Below are 25,961 nucleotides of genomic sequence, written 5' to 3' on the forward strand. Positions count from 1 at the left end.
CATAGACATACAGAAAATGTGTCGTGACCTTGATTTATAACAATGTCAAAGTCACTCTAATTAGCATTTACACACAGCCAAAAGAAATAAAACAAATAAAAGTCATAGAATACACAGTTTGGCCAGGTGTCATAGCCCCGCCCCCAGGACGGGATGACGCCTGGGCTCGTTCGCCACGCCCACCTCGCGCATGTTGGAGGCTCGTTCGCCACGCCCACCTCACCGCGGCTTCACAAGTGCAGCAATTACCCAGAATCCCGCGCGCCGTGCTTCCCTGCAGCCGAGTGAGGAGCAGCCAGGCGGCGGTGGCAGCGGGTCATACAGGGAGCTCGGCTCTGGGAATCCGGTAACGGACACGGCGAGATGAACACCATTAAGGGAGTGCCGTCCAGGATAGCCAGGCGGTCAGGGCACGGCGTGGAGGCGGAGAGGGAGCAGTTTGACAGAAACCAGGTGAGCGTAACCTGGAGCTCTGTGACAGGGCTGGAGGGAGCTCTGTGACAGGGCTGGAGGGAGCTCTGTGACAGGGCTGGAGGGAGCTCTGTGACAGGGCTGGAGGGAGCTCTGTGACAGGGCTGGAGGGAGCTCTGTGACAGGGCTGGAGGGAGCTCTGTGACAGGGCTGGAGGGAGCTCTGTGACAGGGCTGGAGGGAGCTCTGTGACAGGGCTGGAGGGAGCTCTGTGACAGGGCTGGAGGGAGCTCTGTGACAGGGCTGGAGGGAGCTCTGTGACAGGGCTGGAGGGAGCTCTGTGACAGGGCTGGAGGGAGCTCTGTGACAGGGCTGGAGGGAGCTCTGTGACAGGGCTGGAGGGAGCTCTGTGACAGGGCTGGAGGGAGCTCTGTGACAGGGCTGGAGGGAGCTCTGTGACAGGGCTGGAGGGAGCTCTGTGACAGGGCTGGAGGGAGCTCTGTGACAGGGCTGGAGGGAGCTCTGTGACAGGGCTGGAGGGAGCTCTGTGACAGGGCTGGAGGGAGCTCTGTGACAGGGCTCGGAGGGAGCTCTGTGACAGGGCTCGGAGGGAGCTCTGTGACAGGGCTCGGAGGGAGCTCTGTGACAGGGCTCGGAGGGAGCTCTGTGACAGGGCTCGGAGGGAGCTCTGTGACAGGGCTCGGAGGGAGCTCTGTGACAGGGCTCGGAGGGAGCTCTGTGACAGGGCTCGGAGGGAGCTCTGTGACAGGGCTCGGAGGGAGCTCTGTGACAGGGCTCGGAGGGAGCTCTGTGACAGGGCTCGGAGGGAGCTCTGTGACAGGGCTCGGAGGGAGCTCTGTGACAGGGCTCGGAGGGAGCTCTGTGACAGGGCTCGGAGGGAGCTCTGTGACAGGGCTCGGAGGGAGCTCTGTGACAGGGCTCGGAGGGAGCTCTGTGACAGGGCTCGGAGGGAGCTCTGTGACAGGGCTCGGATGGGGCTGGAGGGAGCTCTGTGACAGGGCTGGAGGGAGCTCTGTGACAGGGCTTGGATGGGGCTTGGGGGAGCTCTGACTGACTTAAAGGGACATGGCAACAACACTGCATGTGTGTTAGGAGAGTGTGTGTGAAACCCTTCAATCACTATAACACTATAGTGTGATATATTTTATACACTGGGGAATGCATTGTAGCCTTGTTACACCACTGATGGCTGTGCACTATACCCATTAAAGCTTTAGTTGGCTGAGTATCATGAGGATTTTAGTGCAGAAACAACTAGGGTACAAAGTTTTAGTGTTGATTTTTAAAGTAATGCGCTCTTAATAGTGTCTGCTATTGTTGAGAACTGCTGAATCTCTTGCCCTGCTGTCAGATTATCACTGGATGGGATACTTGGTGTTCAATGAATGGAACAGTGTGATTTGGGTAGGGTAGGATTTGGTATCTATCTGGTGAGCCTAGTTTTGCATAATTTGTGTCATGTATTATTTTTATTTTTTTAGGGCATGTGTTTCTTTGTGGTCCTGAAAATACAGCACAGGATTGTGCTTTACATAGTAAAATTACAGTTTGTGTGTTGGTGGAATTGGACAAGTTGTAGCAATAAGTTTGTGCTCTGGGCAACTTTGTGTTTGTGAATACATTAGACATGATAGGGTAGCTGTGGTTTGTTATGAAAGTGCAGTAGTGGGTTTTGAAAAATAGTTTTTGTACCACTGGACCAGTTGGATCTGTGATTGGAGAATGCCAAATACTATTCAGCAAATTGTGACAAACTGGTCAGATGTCTGTGAATCAGGGACAGAACAACTCAGCCTGTGTGTGGATCAGTAAACTCAGCACTCTGATTTGCTTTAAAGGGACAGTCGTTCTATTATTGCCCTATTAACCTTTACACGCTGCCTCCTCACATTATGCAATAAAGGTCTGTTTCCTGGCAAGTGTAAATTCTTCTGTCTACATTATATATTTTTTTTCTCTATGGGAAATGGCTTATTTTATACTTAGTAAAAAGTTTCGTTTGTAACTGTTCTCACCCCTCCCCCCCCCCCCCCCCCCATATAAACATATTTATGAATCTTATTTCTAGCTGTCAAAAGTTGATTCTGGGACGGTGATGATGCCTTTTAAAATGCTTCAGTGTGTTTCTCTGTGTCTGTGTATACCCTGTTTACCCAAAAATGACACCCCCTAAAAATAATCTCTGGCTTATTTTCGGGGGATGCTTGTAATATAAGCCCTACTCGCTAGTTTGCTAATCTAACCCCATAACATAAATTTGCGGGATCCCATTCGCGAGTTAGCTAATCTGTGTTCGGGAAATTTTCCCCGAACATAGATTCGCAGGAATCCATGTCCTTGTTAACTGGTCTATGTTCGGGGGAATTCCCCCAAATAGACCTGCTTTGTAGTACAAGCTTGCTATCCGATTTTCCTCGAAATAACACATAAAAGTACAGGTTATTCTGAATGTGCAGCGTAAAAAGCAGAAGTGGTTATGGTGGTTTAAGTCGCCCTTTAATCTCTTCACATAAGTAATTAAAGGGACACTCCAGTCACCCAGACCACTTCTGCCCATTGGAGTGGTCTGGGTGGCAACTTCTACTACCCTTAACCCTGCAACTATAAATATTGCAGTTTTCATAAACTGCAATATTTACCTTGCAGGGTTAACTCCTCCTCTAGTGGCTGTCTTGTAGAGGGCACTTCCTGGTTTATAGCACACATTTCGTGTGCTTTAGCGTCGCTGGACGTCCTCACACTATGTGAGGACCTCCAGCGTCGCTGAAATCCCCATAGGAAAGCATTTTTCAATGTTTTCCTATGGGGAGGTCTAATGGGGACCTCTAATGCATTAGGTCCCCCCGCGGGGAGGAGCGTGGGTGGACCCTGAACCCGCGCCTAGGGACATCGTTTTAACCCCTTCAGCAACTTTGGATGGGGGGTGGAAGAGAGAGAGAGGACCTGCAGTCCCAGGAAAACTGTTTGTTTTCCTGGCACTGGAGAGTCCCTTTAAGATTATCACAGTGGAGTCTTTGCTGCACTCTGCTTGTACAGTGGTATTCTATGTGGATCATTAAATCCAATTGTTGTCAGAAAGAAACATTGGACGCACACCTAGCAGCGTGCATACCAAGCATGTATGGAATATGCACTCTCAAATGTTCTTTTTTTATTGAGAAGTAAAATCATGGGTCTTGTAGGCATTTTATTCAATATGTGAGTGGTACAAAACTAAATTTCAGTGGCTAGTGTATTATTTCTTTTTCAGCTCCATGTCATGGAGAAGGGTGTTGTTTGTCATAAACGGCAGTCCTACAAGCTCCATGTTCTCCTTTGCTCCAGCTGAATGATCACAGTGACTTCTGTTTAAATGGCAGTAAAAAGTAGGCATGGAAACTGAAAAATGTAAAATGTGCCCTTTTTAATTTGCAAGGCTGCAAGGGCATCATCTATTCCAGACCATCAAATTACTTCATTAAGATTAAGTGCTTTTTTATTTATTTATTTAATTCTTTAAAGTGTCAGCAAGCGGTGACACTAAGAGGCATCTAACGGTACTAAACATGCAGACCTACCTGCAAGATCTCCCCGACCATAGTATGAGGCCTACAAGCATGGAAGGCGCGGGAAAGACGGACGCATTCCTGCTGCCACACGAGGCTGGAAGGCTGACTTGTCCTCCCCCTATGGACTGACTGGGTTATCCCGGTCTCAGGAGGCCGCTCTCATGCTCTAATGCAACAACCCCAACGGCAACCCACTACTCCTGGCATGGCAGAGCACCCATGGGGGGGCCTCCTGCAGAAGCGCAGCCAAGCACTGCACTCAACAGTATCAACGCCATCTTTGCAGCCTTTTGGCTTCGTCTGGAGGAAAGACTGAGAGGCTCTCCCCTACACACACAATGCCCTTCATCTGCCGATGGCCCAGAGGGAGTCTCAACTGGGCAGACGCCCACCAAGCGCAGATTCGACGGGACACACATCAGCAGCCCCCTAAACCAGAGGCTGAAGATCCTACTGACCAACAGGGAGCTACAATAACCGGGATTGAGGTGACAACCAACCGCTCTCACGCCAAGGACTACCCAAAAGCTCTGCAATCCTCAATGCCCACTTACCATGGGGCCGAAACAGGGATGAAGTGGCATGGAGGGACCCCAGGGGCATCCAAGATACCTGCAACTCAGGACACTGCCTGGATCCTAGCGGCTCATGCGCAGCCCCGGCAGCTTAGCAGATCAGGCGTCTGCTGATTTCGGATTACTGTAGCCAAGATACCTTATCTGAGCAGTGGGGATGGCTCCTGCACTATGGCATGAACACTCAGTTTGTTTTATTTTTGTTTTTGTCTCCCCACCTGCATCACACTAGTATTGCTTAGAATGTAAGACCGATCGCGGGTACAGACCCATTGGAGATTAACTCTGTTACAACACGCCTCATAGCTGCCTTAAACATACTCTGTGTATCCCGATGTTGGGAGATGGCCGACTGCGGACTTACCCCACATGAGCCCAACTCACTAGGCACACAAAATGTCAGTTGAAGCCACCTTGCCCGTACATGCCTATTTACACGCCTAATAGTTTGCTTTAACATGCAGGTATATATGTTGTCACTTAATCTCGCTAACACACTTACCCTATATGCCTCAGCCTTACAGGGACGATGTCAACTACAGCGATATATTAACCTCTTCTTGTCTAGCTATTATGTTATAGTCAGTTCACAAGTATCTACCATTTATTGACATGACGGCTCACGTTCTAGTTCTAATTCTGTTTATTCCATAAAGTGCAATGCTCTTGATGCCATACAACTGTTATCAACTGTCTAAAAATCTGTTTGCACCAGCTGTTGTGGCAGTGCAAATCTGATTGTTTAACCTATGCATGAACAAAATAAAGAATAAAAATAAGTGACCGATCTGCTTTAAGAAAAATAAATATTAAAAAAAAAGACATTTTAGCCAGATGAGTTGGAAATATCATATATAAAATAGAAAGGTGCCAACAATAATTAGAAAAAGCAGTCAGATGGGCTAAACAAGAGAATAAAAGTCAGATGGTAAACCAACCCTAAAATGTTTAAAGGAACACCCCACACCCCTAAAACATTTCAGCTTGCTAAAATGCTTCAGGGATTAATAGGGAGTCCCCTCCTTTGGAAATTATTTAAAGGGATCATATTAAAGTGACACAAAACTCACCAATACAACTTTACCTTAATGAAGCTGTTTTTGTGTACAGATGGTGCCTCTGAAGTCTCACTGCTCAATTCTCCGCCATTTATGAGATTAATCATTTTTTTTTTCTTTCCATGCATGGAGAAAATTTTTTCATTTTTCAATCAGATATTCACCTGCAACGTCTAGCAAATTATTAGCAAAGCAGGAAATAAGAAATTCAAAATTAAACAGGGCTCCATAAGCAAAGTGATTTAAAGTGATACTATAGTCACCAGAACCACTACAGCTTAAAAGGCAGTATTTACATTACTGTGTAGTAACACCTCTAGCGGCAGTCACTCAGACAGCCACTAGAGGTACTTCCTAGTCCAGTTTTCAGCTCTGCATGGAGATCCTGATGCTTCCCATAGAGATGCATTGATTTGATGCATCTCTATGAGGAGATGCTGAATAGTGCAGCATTTAGCAGAGTATGTGCAATAGCCTTCCAATGCTTTACTATGGGAAAGGATTGGCTGAGCTCATAAAGATTAGTCTTAGCCAAGGAGGTGGCACAGCAAGACAGCGTGGCAAGGGAGAAAAAGTATGATCACCTTTTTAACTCTACAGAGGAGACCAAATACCTAAACAGTTTAATACTATAGTGTTAGGAATATATGTTTTTTATTCCTGACACTATAACTCCTAAATTAGAGTTGAGCAGTGAGACTTCAGGGGCATGTTCTTTATTCCAAAATTGCTTCATTAAGCTACAGTTATTTTAGAGACTATAGTATACCTTTTTTTTAGGTATTCATTGAGAAGAACCATGTTATTAGTAGTAATCAAGATGATTTTATGAAACTTAATTGCATTTTATAAAGCAGACCGGAGAAGTATAGTTGCAGTGGATGTGATCTATTGGGATCTTTCTGAGGTTTTTGATAGTTCCACAGAAAAAGGTTGCTGCACAATGGGATTAGAGGAAAAAATCACACACACAAATTTAGATATTTGAGGCCAGCCGAAGTATTCACAGTGGTTACAATATATCTTGGAATGCTGTCATGCAGGTCTGTGACACTGTGTAGCTGCATATTGAACCATTCTTCAATAAGAAAAGGATCCAGTTTTTGAGGGACAAAGATGTAAATATTATTTACACCTTGCTGTCCAGTAATTGCATAAAGGTTCAATCATGTTTAAATGTGATAATGGGAGGATAGTAGATATACCTCCAATTAAATTTTTTTTTTTCTTTTTCACCTGAACCCTAAGTTTACGTATATAAAACTAGGGTTTCTCTAATCACAGCCTTGGTAATTAATATAGCCAGTGACTTTAAGTGTCTGTTTCTTCTGTGGCCCTTTGCTCTTTTTTTTTTTAAAAATTATTTATTTTTCATGTGCACAGATTTGCAACAGGCATGCAGAGCCACGACAGCTTCTGCACGCTTTTTATACCATTTTGCAGTGTAGCCAGCACATTTATTTTTTATATAACATGAAGATTACCGGCGTAGAAACATAAAGGCAGTATGGGATAGACTGAACATTCAAATAACATTTCTTAGGTGAGGTCCCTGAATGGCTGGTTAAGGTACACGCTTCAAAGGTCAACGATTATGACATTACTTGCTGAACATATACATGCTAGGTCAAGGAAATACAACTTTGCTAGCAATCAAGAGTGTTATCTATACTGTATCTAGTTTACATCATTGAAGCATTTGGATGATCAGGAGAGATAAACCAATAACTTGGCTCATTAAGATGCTATGAATAATCTCACATTGGTTAGCAAAGATATTATCAACCGTACCATGGTTAATATGGGTGATGCTGGTTTACAGTGCTATGGATTCAGACATGCTATTACAATAAGAAATCCAATATAAAAACAAGTGATTAGAGGAACACGTTCTTAGCGAGAAAAGTACATAGAATGATCATGAGCACTGTGTGCTATAGGATTAGATTAACCTTTTGTTAAGGCGAGCATAACTGGTGAGAAAAGTGTAAAGGAACAATAGTAATAGGAAGGATCAATTCAGTACTTGCTCAGAATGGTTGTATAACTGTTTGGAACACATATTGGAGTATGCATGTTGTGAACAAGTAGTGATACAGGAGCCGTCCCCAGTCCTGTAGTATTACAGTGTGGGAAAGTCTGCTTTGCTGCCTGGGGTCAACCAATGCCTGCAATGCCAATCCAGTGGAGCTGTGTGCAATATTCCGTCGAGGCAGGGACTGGGACAGTGTCCTGAGAGGTAAGTGTCGGCATCTCACCGAGGTATCCTTTGGGCTGCTGCATTTGTTTGGCGCGTGGAGTAGAGAGGCAGAGGGTTGTGGCTGATCTGTGCACCCTGGCTTGGTAGCTGTTCCCCTTTTGCACTGGCTTAGCTGTAGTAGCGCTATGTTGTCATTCGGTCCTTCCCTCGCTTTGGGTATTTAGAGGATCGTGGAGGTGACCGTTTACGGCGGGTGATCCTCCATTTGCGCGGCATGTGCAGGGAGGCAGTGTCTCGGGGTGCTGTCCTCTTAGGTGGCGTGAACGCCATTGCTTTGGCTCTGCTTGTCTGCTTTGGGCGGTAATGCCCCTCTGTCTCTCCCTCCGCTTTGTCGTGTTGCTAGTTAATTGCTCCCGTGGTGTTGCTGCCATAATCAGGTGCTTCGGCCGCGTGTGAGAGGGTGTGTTTTGTCGCTTTGCCAGTGTGTAGCTAGTTTCAGAGCGGGTGATGGGCTCCTCTTTCCCAATCTCTCCCAAAATTTCTGGCAGACCTCATCAAATTTAGCCTGGAAGGCCGCTGTCCATTCATCGGCTTTCTGTGGCGGCAGATTCGCTGCACTGCCGGCAGCCATCTTGGCTTGGCCTCGTGGGGTCGCTTGGTCAGAGTTGCCCTCATAAGTGTCCCAGAGGTGGGTGCTCACCGTAAGCTGGTGGACCGGGATGACCCCCGCCGGTCCAGAGGGGAGAGGAAGCGAGAGCCCGCCGCCAGATATCCGGCGTGGTGTTGCAGCTGGGGAGCGGCCGTCTCCCCTGCGCCTGCCATGCTTGTAGGCCTCACAGTGAGTTTAGCTTGGTTTGACGCTTGAGAGGTGCCATTCTCCTCCCTCCGATGACCACTCTTGAGTGGTGGCCTTATAATCATGATTGTGTGCCGGTGTGGCAGTGAAATTCAGCTCTAGGTGCCAAGTTTAGCAGGAGCTGCTGGGATAAGCGTCTTCACAGCTCTGCGGTACGGCCCCGACCCCCGGCCCTTTGCTCTTTTGATGCATTTTGCTTGCCCTCTATAATATACCCGCACATACAAAGATAACACTTGGGCTATTTTCTAGTGTCTGAATAGTTTTTTTCTTAAAATGGTTAGTGACTACAATATCCCTTTCTCTTTGTATTGATTATAGTGCCTGGAGTCCCCTGGCACTGGCCCTTCACTCAATGTTAAACCATTTTAGAGCAGTTTAAGTAACTGTCCCTGGCCAGCCATAGTCCTGCCCCTTCTGGAGGTGTGGCTAAGGCAGAGATCACACACTTCCTTGTAGTAATACCCGTAGGTGTATATAGGCTAAAAGCAGTCAGCAGACGCGTTCAGATTAATACTTCCTCAAAACCAGTGCAGCACAGATTGGATAGGCTGCTGGGGACTCTCATTTAGCAATAACACATTAAAAACACCTTAAAAATTGTTTAATGCTGAATCAAATGACTGTACCAGGGGAATCCAGACACTATTACCAGTTATTGAGTATTATTATTATTATTATTATTATGATGTTTATATAGCGCCATCAAATTCCGCAGCGCTTTACAATGGGTGGACGAACAGACATGTAGACATGAGATGAAGCAGACACAATTCATGCAGTGTCCCTTTAAGGTCTGCACCGATTTCCAGCATGTTTTGTCATCAGAAGCATTTCACATAAAAAAAACAAAAAGTGTGTGTGTGGAGCTAAATCTTAAAGGAACACTATAAGATCAGGAACACAAACATGCATTCTTGACCCTATCGTGTTAAAACCACCATTTAGGTGGCTTACCCCCTTGGAAAAGGTTCAAACTTACCTTATTTCCAACTCTCCACAGGTGCTGGCCCTGCCCCTGATCTGTCTCTATGGCCTACCTCTTCAGAATTGATCATCTCCGCCAATCTGCTTTCCCACTGGGGAAAGCATTGGATTGGCTGAGATCGTAAAGGATGCGGGACCGGGGCCAAACGCCGCACTGGAGATGCATTGATTCAAAAGTTCAGCGTCTCCATGGAGACACTGAGCAGTGTGCAGCATTGCCCCAGGAAGCACCTCCAGTAGCCGTCTGAGTGGTGGCCACTGGAGATGTCTCTAAGCTTTAATGTAAACTCTGCCTTTTCTCTTTTTTAATGCAAAAAGTCTGCAGGGACTGACTATACTCACAAGAACAACTGCATTAAGCTGTAGTTGTTCTGGTGACTGTAGTGTGCCTTTAGCCATTAATAATTGCTTATGTTTACAGCCAATACACTTTTTTGTAATTATTAAAGTGTTTTGTGTTTAATCAATTCCAGGTTGCTCTGCTAATATACAAGTATGATCAGATGTGGTTTGTTTTCTTTACATGGGATATATGTTACATCATGGAAAAAAAATTGTTTTGAAAACATGTTTAATGAGGTATGAGTTTGGCTTTTTTTAATCCTCAGTCAGTACAAGCACCTGGTGACGCATAATGTTGCAGACTGTGACACTGCTTACTGCTAGGTGACTGTCAAAGAATGAGCTTCATACAAAAAAGTAATCACTTGCTTTCCCTAAGTGTTTATTGCAGGTTGTTTGTAGTAACATTAAGAGAGAGACACATGCTTAACATGTGTGATTGTAGACCCCTCCTTCAATGGGGTGTAACCCAAGCATATCAAACTCAAAGGCTCACAGTGACCAAATATACAAGGTTTAAGTTTGTGCGGGTCAGTTTTCATAGAAACATAGGTTTATTTAGAAACGTACAGTATAAATTTGCCTAACTGACAACGATCGTCCTCAAGCACGTATGGCTTCAAAGTAAATAAACAAGCAAATTTATTTTAACCCCTTCAGGACCGCTGACGGTTCAGGACCGTCAGCGGTAAAACGTGCGTTTGGACCGCTGACGGTCCTGAACTGTCATAACGGTCTGGGGCTACTTACCTACTCGCCGTCGGTCCCACGGCGGTGATCAGCTCTCCTCCTGGTCCAGGGGGGTTGCCTGTCTGCCCGGGCAGTCTCCCCTCGGCAGATCAAGACCCCACGGCCACGTGATCACTCGATCACATGACCGCAATAGGGGTCCATGTGTCTGCCTGCAGGGGGACTGTCTGTGCTGACAGGCAGTCTCCCTGCAAGTGAAAAATCATAAAACAAAGTGAAATAAAATCAATCAGTGTAAAAAAAAAATGTGTGTGTGTGTGTATATATGTATATATGTGTGTGTGTGTGTATATATATATATATATATATATATATATATATATATAATGTCATACTAAGTGTATTTTTATATTTATATATACGTATATTAATATATAAAAAAAATTATATATATATATGTATGCAATTTTATTCTAACTGTATTTTTATATTGATATATAATTTATATCAAAATACACTTAGAATGTAATGATATATATATATATTTATGTATAAATAAAAATAATACGAAATATACATATGTCCACATACATAATTACATAAATAATTTCATAAATATACACGTAGACATCAAATATATAAATATGTATATATATTAAAATTATACGTGCGTATTTATGTAATATTTTTACCTAATTAAGTAATTTTAATGATTGCAATTTGAGGGACCTGCCTGCCAACCCAGGCCGAAAGTCCAGATAATTTAATTTGCTAGCACTGTGTTTAACCCTGTAACTTTCTATGACACCCTAAATCCTGTACATGGGGGTACTGTTTTACTTGGGAGACTTCGCTGAACACAAATATTAGTGTTTCAAAACAGTAAAACATATCACAGCGATGATATTGTCAGTGAAAGTGAAGTTTTTTGCATTTTTCACACACAAACAGCTCTTTCACTGAGGATATTATTGCTGTGAAATATTTTACTGTTCTGATACACTAATATTTGTGTTCAGCAGAGTCTCCTGAGTATAACAGTACCCCACATGTAGAGGTTTTATAGTGTTTGTGAAAGTTACAGGGTCAAATAAAAGGCTTGATTTTACTTTTTTTTTTTTAAATTTGTCAGATTGGTTAGGCTGCCTTTGAGAGCGTATGGTAGCCAAGGAATGAGAATTAGCCCCATGATGGCATACCATTTGCAAAAGAAGACAACCCAAGGTATTGCAAATGGGGTATGTTCAGCCTTTTTTAGTAGCCACTTAGTCACAAACACCGGCCAAACACTGGGTGTTTTTAAACTCGGGACAACATTTTGAATCTATTTAGCAGTTTTTTTCATTAGCTTTTGTAGATAAGTAAAAGATTTTTCAAGTAAAAGTCCAAAAACATGTTTTTTTAAAAAAAAAAATTTTTTTTTTTAAATACAATATATGGGGGGGGGGGGGGGGGGGGAGAGGATTCTGTTCAACCTATTGTCTTGTCTATTTGATTCAGGGGTGTTGTGTTTGTGTGTGTCCTATAGTTTCCAGGCTTTGATTCAGTAGGGTTTTCCTTGTCATAAGTTTTAGTGGATTCTATTGCTTTGATGCATTGTTTTATTGTTGGGGGGGGAGTTGTTTGTTTCCACTGGCAGCTGATAATTGTGAGGGCTGCAATTATGATGTGGTACAGTAGGTACCGGATGTGTGTTTGTGGTACCTGTGGGAGCAGCAGTAGTAGAAATGTTTCTGGTGAGTTTGGTAGGCGCACTCCTGTGCACAAACTGTTAGTGTTAGGGCTTGTTAGGACCATATGTGTATCATGGTACCTTTATCTGCTGTGCATCTCCAGCGTGTATCGGACGTGTCTGTGAATATGTTTTAGTCTTGTGGGTACTAGATACCATCTGTAAAGAATCTTGCGGGATAATTCTGTATGTGTCTTTGAGAGGGTCATTTTTTTTTTTTTTGTGGGCGCAATATATGTTTTGCCATTGTTCTTCCGTGAATATGAAAGGAGGGTTGTTTAGTTTGTGCCTGCGTGTGTTCTTATGCGTATATTATGGAGATTAGTTTTGTTGCTGGCTTTGTCTTTGTACATATCTCGATTAAAGTCGTCCAATGTGTGGTTGTTGGCTTTGTTTGTTGTGATGTTGGTTGGGCTAGCACCCATGACCTCATCTGTCTATAGGAGAAGTTTGCCGTACTCGGCAATTTGAATTCAGTCTGGAGGTCCGGCAGCGTTTTGAGTTTGTTTCCTTGCATTACTTGTGATATGTTTTCCACACCATGTCTGTACCAGAGTTTATAGTTAAAATCCGGTATAAGTGAATGTAGCGTGTAATTTTTTTTTTATTTAAATAGAAAAAAAAATATTTTGTTTTCTTTTCTTTTTTAAAAAAATTTACTTACAAAATGTAAAGGTAGTTGAGGCACAAAATATTACATTTTGTGTTGTATACATAGGCAGTCATGACTGTTGGCTATTTAATATACAGTTAGTTTGTATCTCTTTGAATTGTATAGAAAAATGTGTTATGCTTTCAGTTACACTCACAAAAGGTATCAAACTCCACTTTGAAGGAGTTGAAGAGAAGTATTGCTTTTTGTTTAGCTATATTAATTATTGTAGTAGTGATTTGTCAAATCTTGTTAAATATAATAATGTTAATATTTTTCCACACTGGATATAATCCAAAATATAGAATGGTTTCATCTGTTAACCAGGTTGACTTAATTTCTGCCCTTGAAAGCTATTTTTATCTGTTAAGCAAGCCACGTTTAGATTACACGGCTAAAAAGATCCTCAAATATTTACTTTAGAGGTGTATAATTATTTTTCTTTCAGTTTTGTATTTTGGTCTGTTGTCCCACACTTATATTTCTGTATACATGTGATGGTGACTTGTTCTCACAATCTGTTTAAAGATGCAGTGCACATATAAACTACATTCTTTAAAAGATAGACATAAACATGTTTTCTCCTCCCTTGCTCCTACGTTTTGTGGTTGCCTCCTTAATAAGCACATATTTTCAGTTAATCTCTTGTAATGCAAGTTTAAGAGGTGACTGCGTAATTGCAGTTTGTATTGTGTTTTTATGTTGCACTTAATAAACAGGGGGTGGTAGAACCAGTTCTTCAATATTTTTTATTTTGTTATGGTTTGTATGCAGACAATATCTTTATTACAGCAATCTGACCTGCTGTTGTAATTTCCTAATTCTGGTTATATTTAACTCTTTATCTGCCAGAGCAGTGAGTTAGTTTATCATTTGCAGACTGTAATTAATAAGAACACTACGTGCACCATAATAACTTCATTAGAATGAAGTTGTTATGGCGCGAGGATTTCCATTGGTTTGGGGGGGCCCTGGCTTACTCAAGGTATTAAACTATTAATAGTTTAATAGTTTAACACTACAGCCTTGAATCCAGTGTCTGATCCCTCTACCAGCTATTTTCATAGCAGACCGAGGTGTGAATCAGGAAAACATTGTACTGGGAGTTACTGAGAGCATCAACCCCTTGAGGTTTAAACACTGTAGGTGAGCTGCAACGTGAGCGTGATCACATAATGCTGTTGGTTGTAGAAGTCCTTCATGGTATGTGTATGGGCCTTAGATAACAAATTCAATTTTCTGTCATTAACACAAAGCCTGGCAAATTCCTTTTCCAGCTAAATTAATTACAAGATGTTGTGAAGCAGTCTTCCTGTTGTCAAGATCATAACTGTTATATGAACATTTTTCCTGTTAAAGGGACACTATAGGCACCCGGACCACTTCAAGCTCGCAGGCAGGCCTCTCTACCTGTTGTATCGGTCTGTTCTTATTGTGTTGTCTTTCCTAATGGTACAGCACTGCGGAATATGTTGGCACTTTATAAATTCCAGTAATAAACAAATAAGTGGTCTAGTTGTATTGCCCCTGTCTCATTAACCCTGCAATGTAAAACATTTGCAGCTTTAGAGAAATATTGCAGGCAGCCACTAGAGGAGCTTCCTGCTGTTAAACCGTTAAACGGTGCTGTTTGTACTCACAGTTTACATGAGGATGTTCAGTGTCTGAAAACCCCCATAGAAGTGCTTTAGGTTCATAATTGACCTTAACTTAAAGGGACACTATAGTCACAAAACAACTTTAGCTCAATTAAGCAGTTACTGTGTCTAGATCAACTTTATTTATGCAGCTTTAGACACTCCTCTATTTATCCAGCCCTATCTACACCTCCCATGGCTGTTGCCCGAACAGTCTGCATGAAAACAAAATTATTTAATTTTCAATCAAATGTAACTTCCTTTAAAAGTTTTTGTCTTCTGCTCTGTAAATTTAACTTCAAAGGGGCACTATAATCACCAGAAAAACTACAGATTATTGCATTTCTTCTGGGGAGTAGAATCTGTCCCTTCAGGCTTTTTGCAGTAAACACTGTCTTTTCAGAGAAAATGCAGTGTTTATATTACAGCCTAGTGCAGAGGTAGGCAACCTTCGTCACTCCAGATGTTTTGGACTACACCTCCCATGATACTCTGTCAGTATTATAGTTGTAAAATCGTTATGGGAGATGTAGTCCACAACATCTGGAGCCTGCCCCTATCATAGTGATAACTCCACTGGCCACTCCTCAGATAGCTACTAGAGGTGCTTACTGGAGGAGTGCTGCACAGTGAGCAGCACTGCTATTCAGTGTCACCACCCTCTGTATGCAGACACTGAAATTTCTCCATAGAGATGCATTGATTCAATGCTGTTTGACTTGTGCTGGTTCTGTCTCTGATCTGCCTCCTTGACAGTCTCAGCCAATCCTATGGGGAAGCATTGTGATTGGCTCCGACCATCACTTCAGATGTCAACAGACCGGGCCAGCAGCTTCAGACATGAATACAAGTAAGATTTTACAATATTTTCAGGGGGGGCTAGATGGTGGTTTTAACACTATAGGGTCAGGAATACAGGTTCCTGACCCTATAGTATTATTTTAATTACATACAGGAGGCTCCTGCAGGGTCTAGCAAGCTATTAACAGAGAAGGAGTTAAAAAAATTCTAAATTCAACAGAATTTTCAATAATGTGTAAACATTAGATGACTCTTTACAGGAAGTGTTTAGGAGGCTGTGTAAGTCACATGCAGGGAGGTGTGACTAGGACTCCATAAACAAAGTGATTTAGTGCATATATGTATACAGTGAATATATGTTTGTATTCCTGGCACACTAGTGTTCCTGTGACTCCTAATTGGCAGAGAATCAGGGCAATGAGAATGCAGGGGCATGATCTATATACTAAAACTGCTTCATTAACCTAAAGTTGTTTTGGTGACTATAATGTCCCTTTACATTGTCTTAATGCTTGTGAAATCAGATCCTGATGATGCTGTATATTTTAAAGTGTTCCCTAGTGGTTTTCTTCTGGTCTTAAAAACGTACCTGTATCTCTTTGGGTAAACAAAGGGCAATTTCCTTAATATAGAATCCACATCTGTGGCTACAGCCATCACATTTGTTATATTCTTTCCTTTTTAATGGGGCAGACCTTCTCTTAAGAAAACAAGTCTGTTGTGAATTTGCAAATCTATAATATTGTATCCATCTCAGAATGATGTATTGTATCCACCTGAAATCTGTATTTAAAGCACTGTGTGTTTTGGTTCTGATATTTTAAGATGCATGTTGCTTGTAACTGCCATGGTTTCATAGACATAGCTTGCAAATAACCCCACCTTGGGAGCAGCTGGCAGATATTAGTTTGCAGATATGTACAATACATGTCAGAGCTGTAGAAGTGAGATATGTACATTAAGCTGTGCAAGTTAGTGTGTTGCATGCATTGGTTTGTGTTCTTATACAGTGCTTTGTAGTGAATGAATCACAAAGTTATGAATGGATCATAAAACAGGTTGGTGAGGTGTCCTCGGGCTATAAATACCTGCAAGCATTTAATGACTAAGTTGGCTGTTGAGAAGCTGTCTTCTGCTTGAGATGCCTGTACTTCTAAATGGTTAATTTACTTTTCCATGTTCTTAGTTTTTATTTGGTAGAATGTGTTTTTGCACTGCTGAACTGTTCAGTATTTAAAGCGAAACCTTTACTTAGTACTAAATCTGCTCAAATTACCGCACACTTAGTTCGGCTCCAACAGCTGCAGGAATGTGACTCCTGTTAAATGGTTTCCTATATTAAAAGTGCTGATTTGTGTTTTAGAAAGCAGACAATTATTGACATATCTGTTGACTTTTGCTGATAATCATACCTCCTCTCCCTTCTGCCAGAGAGCATATGGAATGTTGAGGGCATGGGAAGGACCTCTGTTGGATAGTTGATGCCAATCACTGTGTGAACCCTTCACAGTGCAATTTAGAACCACAAACACGGACAACTTTCTCCTGTATGTCACATAGTATGAAATGCCCACTATCGGGCTTTTCTACATGGATTTCAAGGTATTGTACCCTCAAGCCACCATCACTAGCTTTGTTCACTTGCTTGGTTCTCTTAACTCCTCTTGGCCTAGCATATCTCTGTGGTGTTCCCACCTAATTACATCTGTTGCATTTGGACATCCACACTCCCCCCCCCCCCCCCCCCCCCAAAAAAAAAATCACTTCTCACTTTTGAAAATGTTGCTCTAGCCTCTGTTTTTTGGTAGTGAGTAATTATTTTATTCCCCTGGTTTGTATTGAACAATTATATCCTCGCCTTACCCATGTACTGCCGAAGTCTCCTGTAATGATTGATTTAATTTTTATTTGTCTTGTGACCTGTTACTTTTTCAACTAGAAATGTAGCTTTAATTAAAAGTTGTCGCGTCATGATCAAAGAGTCTCCATGTGGCATATCTAGATTTCTTCAAAGTTTTTATCTGTATTTTTGTAATGACATATTTTGATGTTGAAGGTTAAATAAGTTTTTGCCAAAAGTGATTATATTGCATTTGTTTATCTGCAAGAGTTGAGTTCCGGCTCCCAAAATGCCCTTGAAATGACTCTTATTTTTGATAATGATTTTTTCTGGGTCACAGCTTTGAAATTAAAATGTAAATATTGGTACACTTCCCATATTCCAAATATATTCCAAATATCTATATATTAATAATGCAATCAAGTGCAATAAACTCACTTTTCAAGGTTTCAGCTTGTTCTTTGCTTTCTCTCTTGGAAATGTTAATGTATTGTTGAGGGTTTTGGTATGGCATCAGCATATTTTTGTAATCCATCATTGAACTCTGCTTGTTTAATATCAAGCTGCCTTTATATGCTGTGATTGAATTGTTGGCATGTCATTTTGATTTAATATATTATGACATTTTAAATTTCAGTCCAAAAGAGCTGAATTTAAAAAGTAGCTACTTGGGGAATGCCCAGTTTAGAGAATATTCCTGTATACGTGATCTTGTAGACCGTAATTTGTCAGTTTGTCATTATAAGTCACAAATGTGGATCATTTGAAGGATTTTAATTGCTGAACTAAATGTTTTACTGTGAGCTTCACCTGGTTTATGATATGCCAGGTGCATAAAGTGATAAAAACAGCAATACGAAGTCAATTTGCTTCAGTTTTGAAAGCACTCTGTTAGAGCATCAAACTGCATGTCCAATAAAGCCAAGTCATTTGCAGCCCAATGAACAGTTTGCTATATGAATGTTTGTTTTGTTCTGCATTAGGGATTATTAGATATGTAGGATAACTCTCAGCTTTCTTAAAGTTTTTATTATTTATGTTGCGCCAACAAATTCCGCAACGCTGTACAATAGGTGGACTAACAAACATCAAATTGTGACCAGACTAGTTGGACGCACAGAAACTTGAGAGGTTGAGGGCCCTGTTCAATGAGCTTACTTGCTAGGAGTGGGGTAAAGTGACACAATAGGTAAGGGTAGGAGTAGAGAAATAGATTGGTAGAATAGTATTCACCGAAAACTTACTGTGGTGTTTTTTTGTTTTTTTTGTATGTGTTTTTTATGACCGTTGTAGGAGAGAAATCAATTTAGAGCTAATAACAGTTTGATACGCTTTCATAAAGAAGTGAGGTTTTTTTTTTTAATTTTGAAGGAATGGAGACTGGGTGAGCTTCTAACAGAGAAAGGAAGGGAGTTCCACAGGATTGGTGCAGATCTGGAGGAGTCTTGAATGCGAGCGTCAGAGGTGGGAGTACAAACAGAGGATAGACTTATAATAGATAATGTAGTATAATACGATATAGATGATAAGATGCATTATATTGCATCTTCCTTACCGGATCGTTGGTCATGAAGCCATTTTTGCACTTGTTAAAGGGATAATTTAAGCATCATTGCAAAGGTTATGGTACAGTATTTGAAGACTAAAAGTGATAAACGATTTAAGTGCAAAAAAATGTCACACCATTTTCCACGTTTAAGTGTCAAATGAGCAATGCTTTATAATGTGGTAAACGTGAAAAGTGCCTGGTAGTCCTCTAGTTCAAAAGAACGTTGTAAGTGCCAGATATGTGCAAAACATTTTTTTTTTTTTTAAATAAACATTTTCGCTTTTGGCACTTACTACGTTTACCACTCTTAGTCCTCATTTGCTGAGTGGCTTAAAGGCGCCAATTAATGCAGTGATTCTGGGTTAAGATTCCTGATGTTCCCTGGCGCACCATCTTGCTTTCAAGTGTTAAACTGTTTTCAAATGATTTAACACTGAAGATGTATGCCCAAATGCCTCTCCTTCTGTGTTCATACTACTGCAGAAACATTAGCTCTTGCAGCATAGGGATGGCCGGAACAGGCTGATAGTGTGAGATGACTCTCTTTGACTATCACTGTCTGCCTGTTGGGATTACAATTGTGATTACTCTCAGTGGGCGGCCAGTGATCAGCTAAATCTCTCAACCTGGTAGTGTTCCACACCCTGGCAGAGCAGGAGTGCAAAAGGAGGAGTTTTTACTTAATTTGTTATTTCAGTTTTATCCAACTTCTGTGTGGTACGTTCTAGTAAATATGTATGTACTAGTATTTTTTTTATTTTTTTTTAGTTGCCTCACCACTTTATCTTGGGAAAATGGTGACAACTGGCTAAGATGGTAGTGTTTTTTTTTTTGTTTTTTTTTGTTTTGCAAAATATGTGCACATGATTGTATCGCATACTGTAATTTTAGATGCATTTTTGCCCCTTACATGCTTCACCTCTCTTAAAGGCTTTGGTAATATAATGTACCTGGCTTAAAACTGCGTGTAAATTGTACAGGGAGTGTTACTTTTATTATTTGCAAAAGGCAGATATTGATAACTGTTAAAGGGAACCTGTCATGGGCAAATCTACTTTAACTTTTAAAAGAGCTCGACATTACCTCTGTACATTGTGCTGGCAGTTTGCTAGCAAAAATGTATAGATTTGGAGAAAGTGTGTGTATATATATATATATATATATGTGTGTGTGTGTGTTTATTTATTTTTTATTCTTTAACCTTTTGATCTTTTGTTTGGAAAAAAAAAAATACTTTGCTCTAATGCATATCAAACAGTTGCAAACGCAACACTGATTTATCCAAAAACTAAAAATCTTTGTGGCACAATTATTGGCAGCCCTATTAATGAGAAAAATAAAATATAAATGGGAATATACTTCAAGCATAAACTTTTTAGTACACCGGCATGACTAGGAACAGGATTGTTTGGCAGGGGTATAAATAGGAGGTAACACAGGCCAGATTCCCTAAATCATTCATTACAATAGGTAAGACCAAGAAATATAGCTTTGATGTTCCACAAAAGGTTTTTGAGCTACACAGAATGGGATGTGGCTATAAGAACATAGTAAAAGCACTGAAAATGCCCATTTCCACCATCAGGGCAATCATTAATGGAAAAAAAAATATGTATTCCTAACAATGTAGTGTTGGACCAGCTGTTTAGGTCCCCGACCCTTTCAATGGGGAGCGTTCAGCTGAACGTAGGTACTGCATGCAGTGCAGCACTGAAGTAGAAAGTACCTCTAGTTGCCATCTGACAGCCGTTAGAGGTGTTACTAGGCAGCAATGTAAACACTGCCTTTTCTCTAAAAAAAAAGTGTGTTTATGTTAAAAAGCCTACAGGGACATGCTATAGACACCAGAACCATTATATTGAACTGAAGTGGTTCTGTGGTTCTGATGTCCCAGTCAACTGGAAAGGTTATGAATCAATGTGGAAGAGTAATTTTTGCATATTTTTTCAACAAAAGGTTAAACAATTAAACAATTAAACAATATTTTGTCACAAAACATTTGCTTATATTGACTAAGGGGGGCAATATTGGTGGAGGGCACTGTAAGTGGTGATAGTTTCCCTTTAAATGGAAAGTCAAAGCACCAAAACTACTTACCGGTAATTTAATAAATATTTTTGGATCACAGGGTCTGTCCTTTTGCCAGGTACCTCGACACAGCTAGTGGCTGACAGATACCACCATCGTGTTGCTACCTATTTGAAGACTTTTTGGAAAATCTCCATGTTTGGTGTTATCATACACAGCATCACAACTGTAAACACTGTTAATGCTTCTCAAGATAACCCTGACTTAATCCAGCACTTTGTGCTGAAATTATATTTGTCTTGAATTCAAAGTCCTTTAAAACTAATTTGACAACTTATAAAATGTGAAAAAGTCTTAGTCAATTCTGTTTCCAGTTTGGCTACTTTGGTCTTAAATTTTAAAATCCATGAATTCACAGCAATTTTCATCTTAATTAATAACCCTTTATTCTTCTCTGATAAGCATCACATTGGTGAAGCACTGTCATTGCCACTCAGGTATTGAAGGTCTTCAATGCTTCTTATTCAGAATGCTTCTCATTAGACCAAAATAATTGGGTAAATCTTATAATCTTTTAACATCAGTATTATTATTATGTTTTTTATGTGAATAAATCCCAGTCACACATAGTACTACAGCGACTTACTTTGCATTCTATACTGTAAAGGAAAATAAACACTACCTTGTTAACACAAGTCAGGTCTCTGGTGTTTGCCATGTGGGTGTTGATTCTACCCGGCACTTGGATGTTTGTGTTTTACAAACAATGTAATGAATAGGAATCCATCAGATTTAAAACATATGCTAGGAACAAAACGTGAGAATGTATTCTGAGTCTTTTAGTCGAGTAATGGAAAATAAAAGGCAATATTTTAACTTCAGTCTCTAAACTTGTATAGGTTTATTTAATAAACACAAAATGGCAATTGTAAAGCAAATTTAAGGCTAAAATAGGAAGCATTTCCTTCTGCTAAAAGTATCCACAACGCGGACTCTCTTCTTCCTACACTTTTCCTCTCGGTTTCTCTCTGCCACCTTCTTTGATATCGCTTTCCCCTTGTTTTCCTGCTTTCTCAGATTTTTCTTATTTTATAAAGAAAAAAAATTACTAATGGCTTGTTCTTCCTTTCCGCACATAGAAGTACACTACGTGCACATTCTAATATTATCATGTTTTAACTACTTGTGCATGTAGAACGATATCAGTCTGTGATTTACGCTACATAGTATTTTACGTGGCTTATGTTATTCCGTACTTTCTACTCTTGATGTACTGTATCATTACTTGCTGTCATTGCAATATATATATATATATATAAAAAAAATTTTAGTAAGCATTTTATGGTGTGACTACAACAGAGTATTTTATTTTTTTTTACACAAATCTACTATTTTGGTCTACATTTTGTCTGTGTTCTTTAGTTCACTACAATTTAGTGATTGTTATATTAACCCTATATCAAAGTTTTCATCTTTTACATCATGAAAACTGTAATTTACAGATTGCTACAAGTACTCTGATCTACCTTGCTAAAGGGACACTATAGTGACCAGAACAACTACAGCTTATTGTATTTGTTCTGGTGAGTAGTATCATTCCCTTCAGGATTTTTTGCTATTCAGAGAAAATAAATAAAACCAAAATTAAAGCAGAAAAGGCACTTGATACGCGTTTGATGCAAAACATAATTTGGTGCTATCAGTGGATGAACGATGGCTTCAAACTATTTGAAGAGGGGCCACCATGCTGTTTCCTCCTAGTCCGTGGACGGCACCAATGGTGAGCCCGATCGGCAGGGATTGTGACTCCTGGGATCTAAGGCCTACCCTGGTGTTGAAGTGTGGGAGGCTGCTGCTCCCTGTCTTTTATGCACAGACCTCCAGAAACTTTTATTGGCCCCATTACATGCAGCCACATGTAGCCTCGTTTTGACTATGAAACCTTTTTTTGTTTTTTAATTCTGTTGCAGGCGTTTATCTGTTTTTTTTATAAAAGTCCTGACGAGACTGAAATGTTATTAATGTGCTGCAGAATGTGTTGGCTTTTGCTAAAAAAAAAAAAAAACAAAAAAAAAACTGCCTTTACTTTCACGGGATTCAAGTCATGAGAGTGCTGTCCTTCAAGGTTTTTTTTATATACATATATACTATATCAGATGAAAGCGGTTCATGCCTGGAGTTTTTATAAAATACCCATCTTCCCCAAGTTGTGACTGATCTTTCAGTATCAGATGATTATATTTGTCTTGCTTCCAGCAATTAGAAAAAACTTGTTATTTGAGTGGAATTAGGGAGTGTTATCTTTTAAGTCACAGGTTGAATTGGCTCACCAGAATAATTTAATTGGGTGGTTTGGGTTTAACCGGTTCTTACACAATATTGAGGAGAAGAAAACTGTGTGTAGGTGTTTCACATGTATGTAACCTATCCAACAACAAGAATGAAGTAATTGAGTTTATCAATACCCTATCATAGATTGTTAATATTGGTCTTTATTGTCTTTCTTTACATATCTAGCTGTGCAATTATTGGGTGGGACATTCCATTTTGATATATGATCTTTAAAGGCCACTGTATTGTAATGTACTGTTTTGTCAGTGGTCTTTGAGGTTAATGGAGTTAAAAACCCAAGAACAGGCAGGTATAGAAAACTCAGTAGGATGTTCATGTTTACTACTGCTATTCAGCCTTGCAAGGATATATAGGCGTAGTTTCGTTTTTTGAGGTTTTCTTGAACAGTGCTTAGTAGTGGGAGAAAATTTTGACGGCATAGTTCTGTTGGAGTGCATGGCACCCATACTCCAAGGTAGCTCATTTTATCAGAGCACCAATGGAAGGAGAAGTCTGTCTTGAGTTGTGCACTTTCTGGATATTAATGTTCAGGATCTCACATTTAGTGAGATTTAGTTAAGTCCAGATAATTTACCGTACATCTGGAATTCCTGTAGCAGTGCTTGAAAAGTAGTTTGTGATTCTTCCACAAAGGACAGCATGCCGTCTGCATATGCAGACAGCTTGTGTTCCATGCCCTTATATTGAAACTCCTTGACAGACTGCGTGTTTGGAATGGTGGTCAAAGAGGGCTCTAGGGTTAAAGCGAATTGCAGGGGTGACAAAGGCATCCTTGTCTGGTGCCATTATGTATTTGAAAGCTGTCTGTGAGAGCCCCATTGACCTGTATTTTCGCATTTTTGGTAAAGCGTCCCAATCCAGGAATACCCTGCCAAATCCCAACTTACGAAGAGTTGCCATCATGAAGTTCCAGTCTACCCAATAAAAAGCTTTCTCTGCAGCTGTTGAAAACATGAGAAGCCTTCTACCCTCCCTTCTGGCTATATGTTAAATAGAGAACATCCTCAGTGTGCAGTCTCTTGCCTCTCGTCCTGGTATGAATCCAGCTTGATCCGGGTGTATCAATTTTGGCATATAGGGTTGCATTCTTGTCGCCAAAATCTTGGAGAGTATCTTCATGTCTACATTGAGCAAGGATATTGGGCGTTAATTCCCACAACTGTCTGGATTTTTCCCTGGTTTTGAAATCACAGTAATGGTAGCTGCTAGTGATTCTTGGTGCAGCGATGACCCTTTAGTTAATTTATTTAGCGCTTTCGTTAACCTAGGGACTAAGATGCTTCCAAATTTTTTATTTTTATTGTATCCCACTGACTGTCTATCCGGGCCAGGTGCTTTGCCATTTTTAGCAATTTTTATTACTGAATATACTTCGTCTTCTGAAATGGGGGCATTGAGTATTTCTGCCTCAGCTCGTGCTGTTGTGCCCGGAGCAAACCCATGCTACTATCGATCTATGTCTCTTGAAGACCAGTTTGACTCAATAGGCTGCCATAAGTTGTTAACAATTTAACCTATAGTAATGTGGATTTTTAATCTCCAGGCTATAAAGAGGATTTTGTGGAAGAATATACTGCCTCCCTTCTTACTCCAAGAACCATGCATATTGTGTTCCACATATATACACAATGCAATTTAAAAGGACACTGTTTATATTGTGTTATAATCTTTATAACTGAACTTGCACTTTGCACTTTACACTTTACTAATTTGCTTGCTGTGCTAAATTCCTGCATGCGGGATGGAGCTGTAAGTTTTGAATACAATTGTGTACTAATCAAGTAACTTCCTTGATGATTATTTGGTACAGTTGATCAAAGCTCCCACTAGTTGCAATAGTAGATTACGGTAACTCATTCAGGGTTTGAAACATCCATTCACCGTGATTGGACTGAAAGTAGTCTATTTTGACTGGGTGTAAAAAACAAAACAAAACAAAAAAACTGTCACAAATATATTGGCTACATTTCTAAAATGATTATTAAATTATCTAAAATATCTTCCAAAATGATCAATGTAGCTCTGTTAACCAGAATGCTACATATTTGTTCCTTAATCTCAGAATTTCCTGCCTTGTCATCAGACTGATTCCTCTAGCCTTATCTTAAAGGGACACTATAGGCACTGTAAAAACTCTAACTTAATGAAGCAGTTTTGGTGTATACACCATGCCCTTGCAGTTTCACTACTAAAGTTTCTGCCATTTAGAAGTTAAACCACTTTGTTTATACAGTCCTAGTCACACTCCCCTCCATGTGACTTTCACAGCATTCCTATACTTTTCCTTTAATGAAAGTTCTAATGTTTAAACTTAGTTTATTGCACATTTTTGTTTAATTTAGAATTTATCTCCTGCTCTGTTAATAGACTTCAATGTCCAGCAGGAGCCTCCGGTATGTGATCAAAGTTCCATTTACAGAGCAGGAGATTAAAAACTTATAAAGCAACTGAGCATCTGAAAATTATTTTATTTCATACAGCCTGTGCCAATCACAGCTTTGGAGGCTAGGGCTGCATGGACAGAAACAAGTTATTTAACTCCTAAATGACAGAGAATTGAGCAGTGAGTCTGCAAGGGGCATAATCTACACCCCAAAACTGCTTCATTAAGCCAACATTAACTATAGTATCCCCGTAAAGTAAAAGTAGTGTCACTGGAACCACTACAGCATAATATAGTAGT

At 40.5% G+C, this 25,961-nt stretch overlaps 1 protein-coding gene across 1 annotated transcript in view; it reads left to right on the plus strand.

Moving 5' to 3' along the window:
* The first annotated feature begins 236 nt into the window (after positions 1–236).
* Positions 237–25,961, plus strand: part of HIP1R (huntingtin interacting protein 1 related) — an 89,611-nt gene continuing 63,886 nt past the window's right edge. Inside the window, exon 1 of the mRNA XM_063454292.1 lies at positions 237–453. Within this exon, the coding sequence (XP_063310362.1) occupies positions 364–453 (90 nt within the window). The 5' untranslated portion in view covers positions 237–363. The remainder of the gene's footprint in view (positions 454–25,961) is intronic.

This window comes from Pelobates fuscus, chromosome 5 (genome assembly GCF_036172605.1).
Source record: "Pelobates fuscus isolate aPelFus1 chromosome 5, aPelFus1.pri, whole genome shotgun sequence".
NCBI classification, from domain to species: Eukaryota; Metazoa; Chordata; class Amphibia; order Anura; family Pelobatidae; genus Pelobates; species Pelobates fuscus.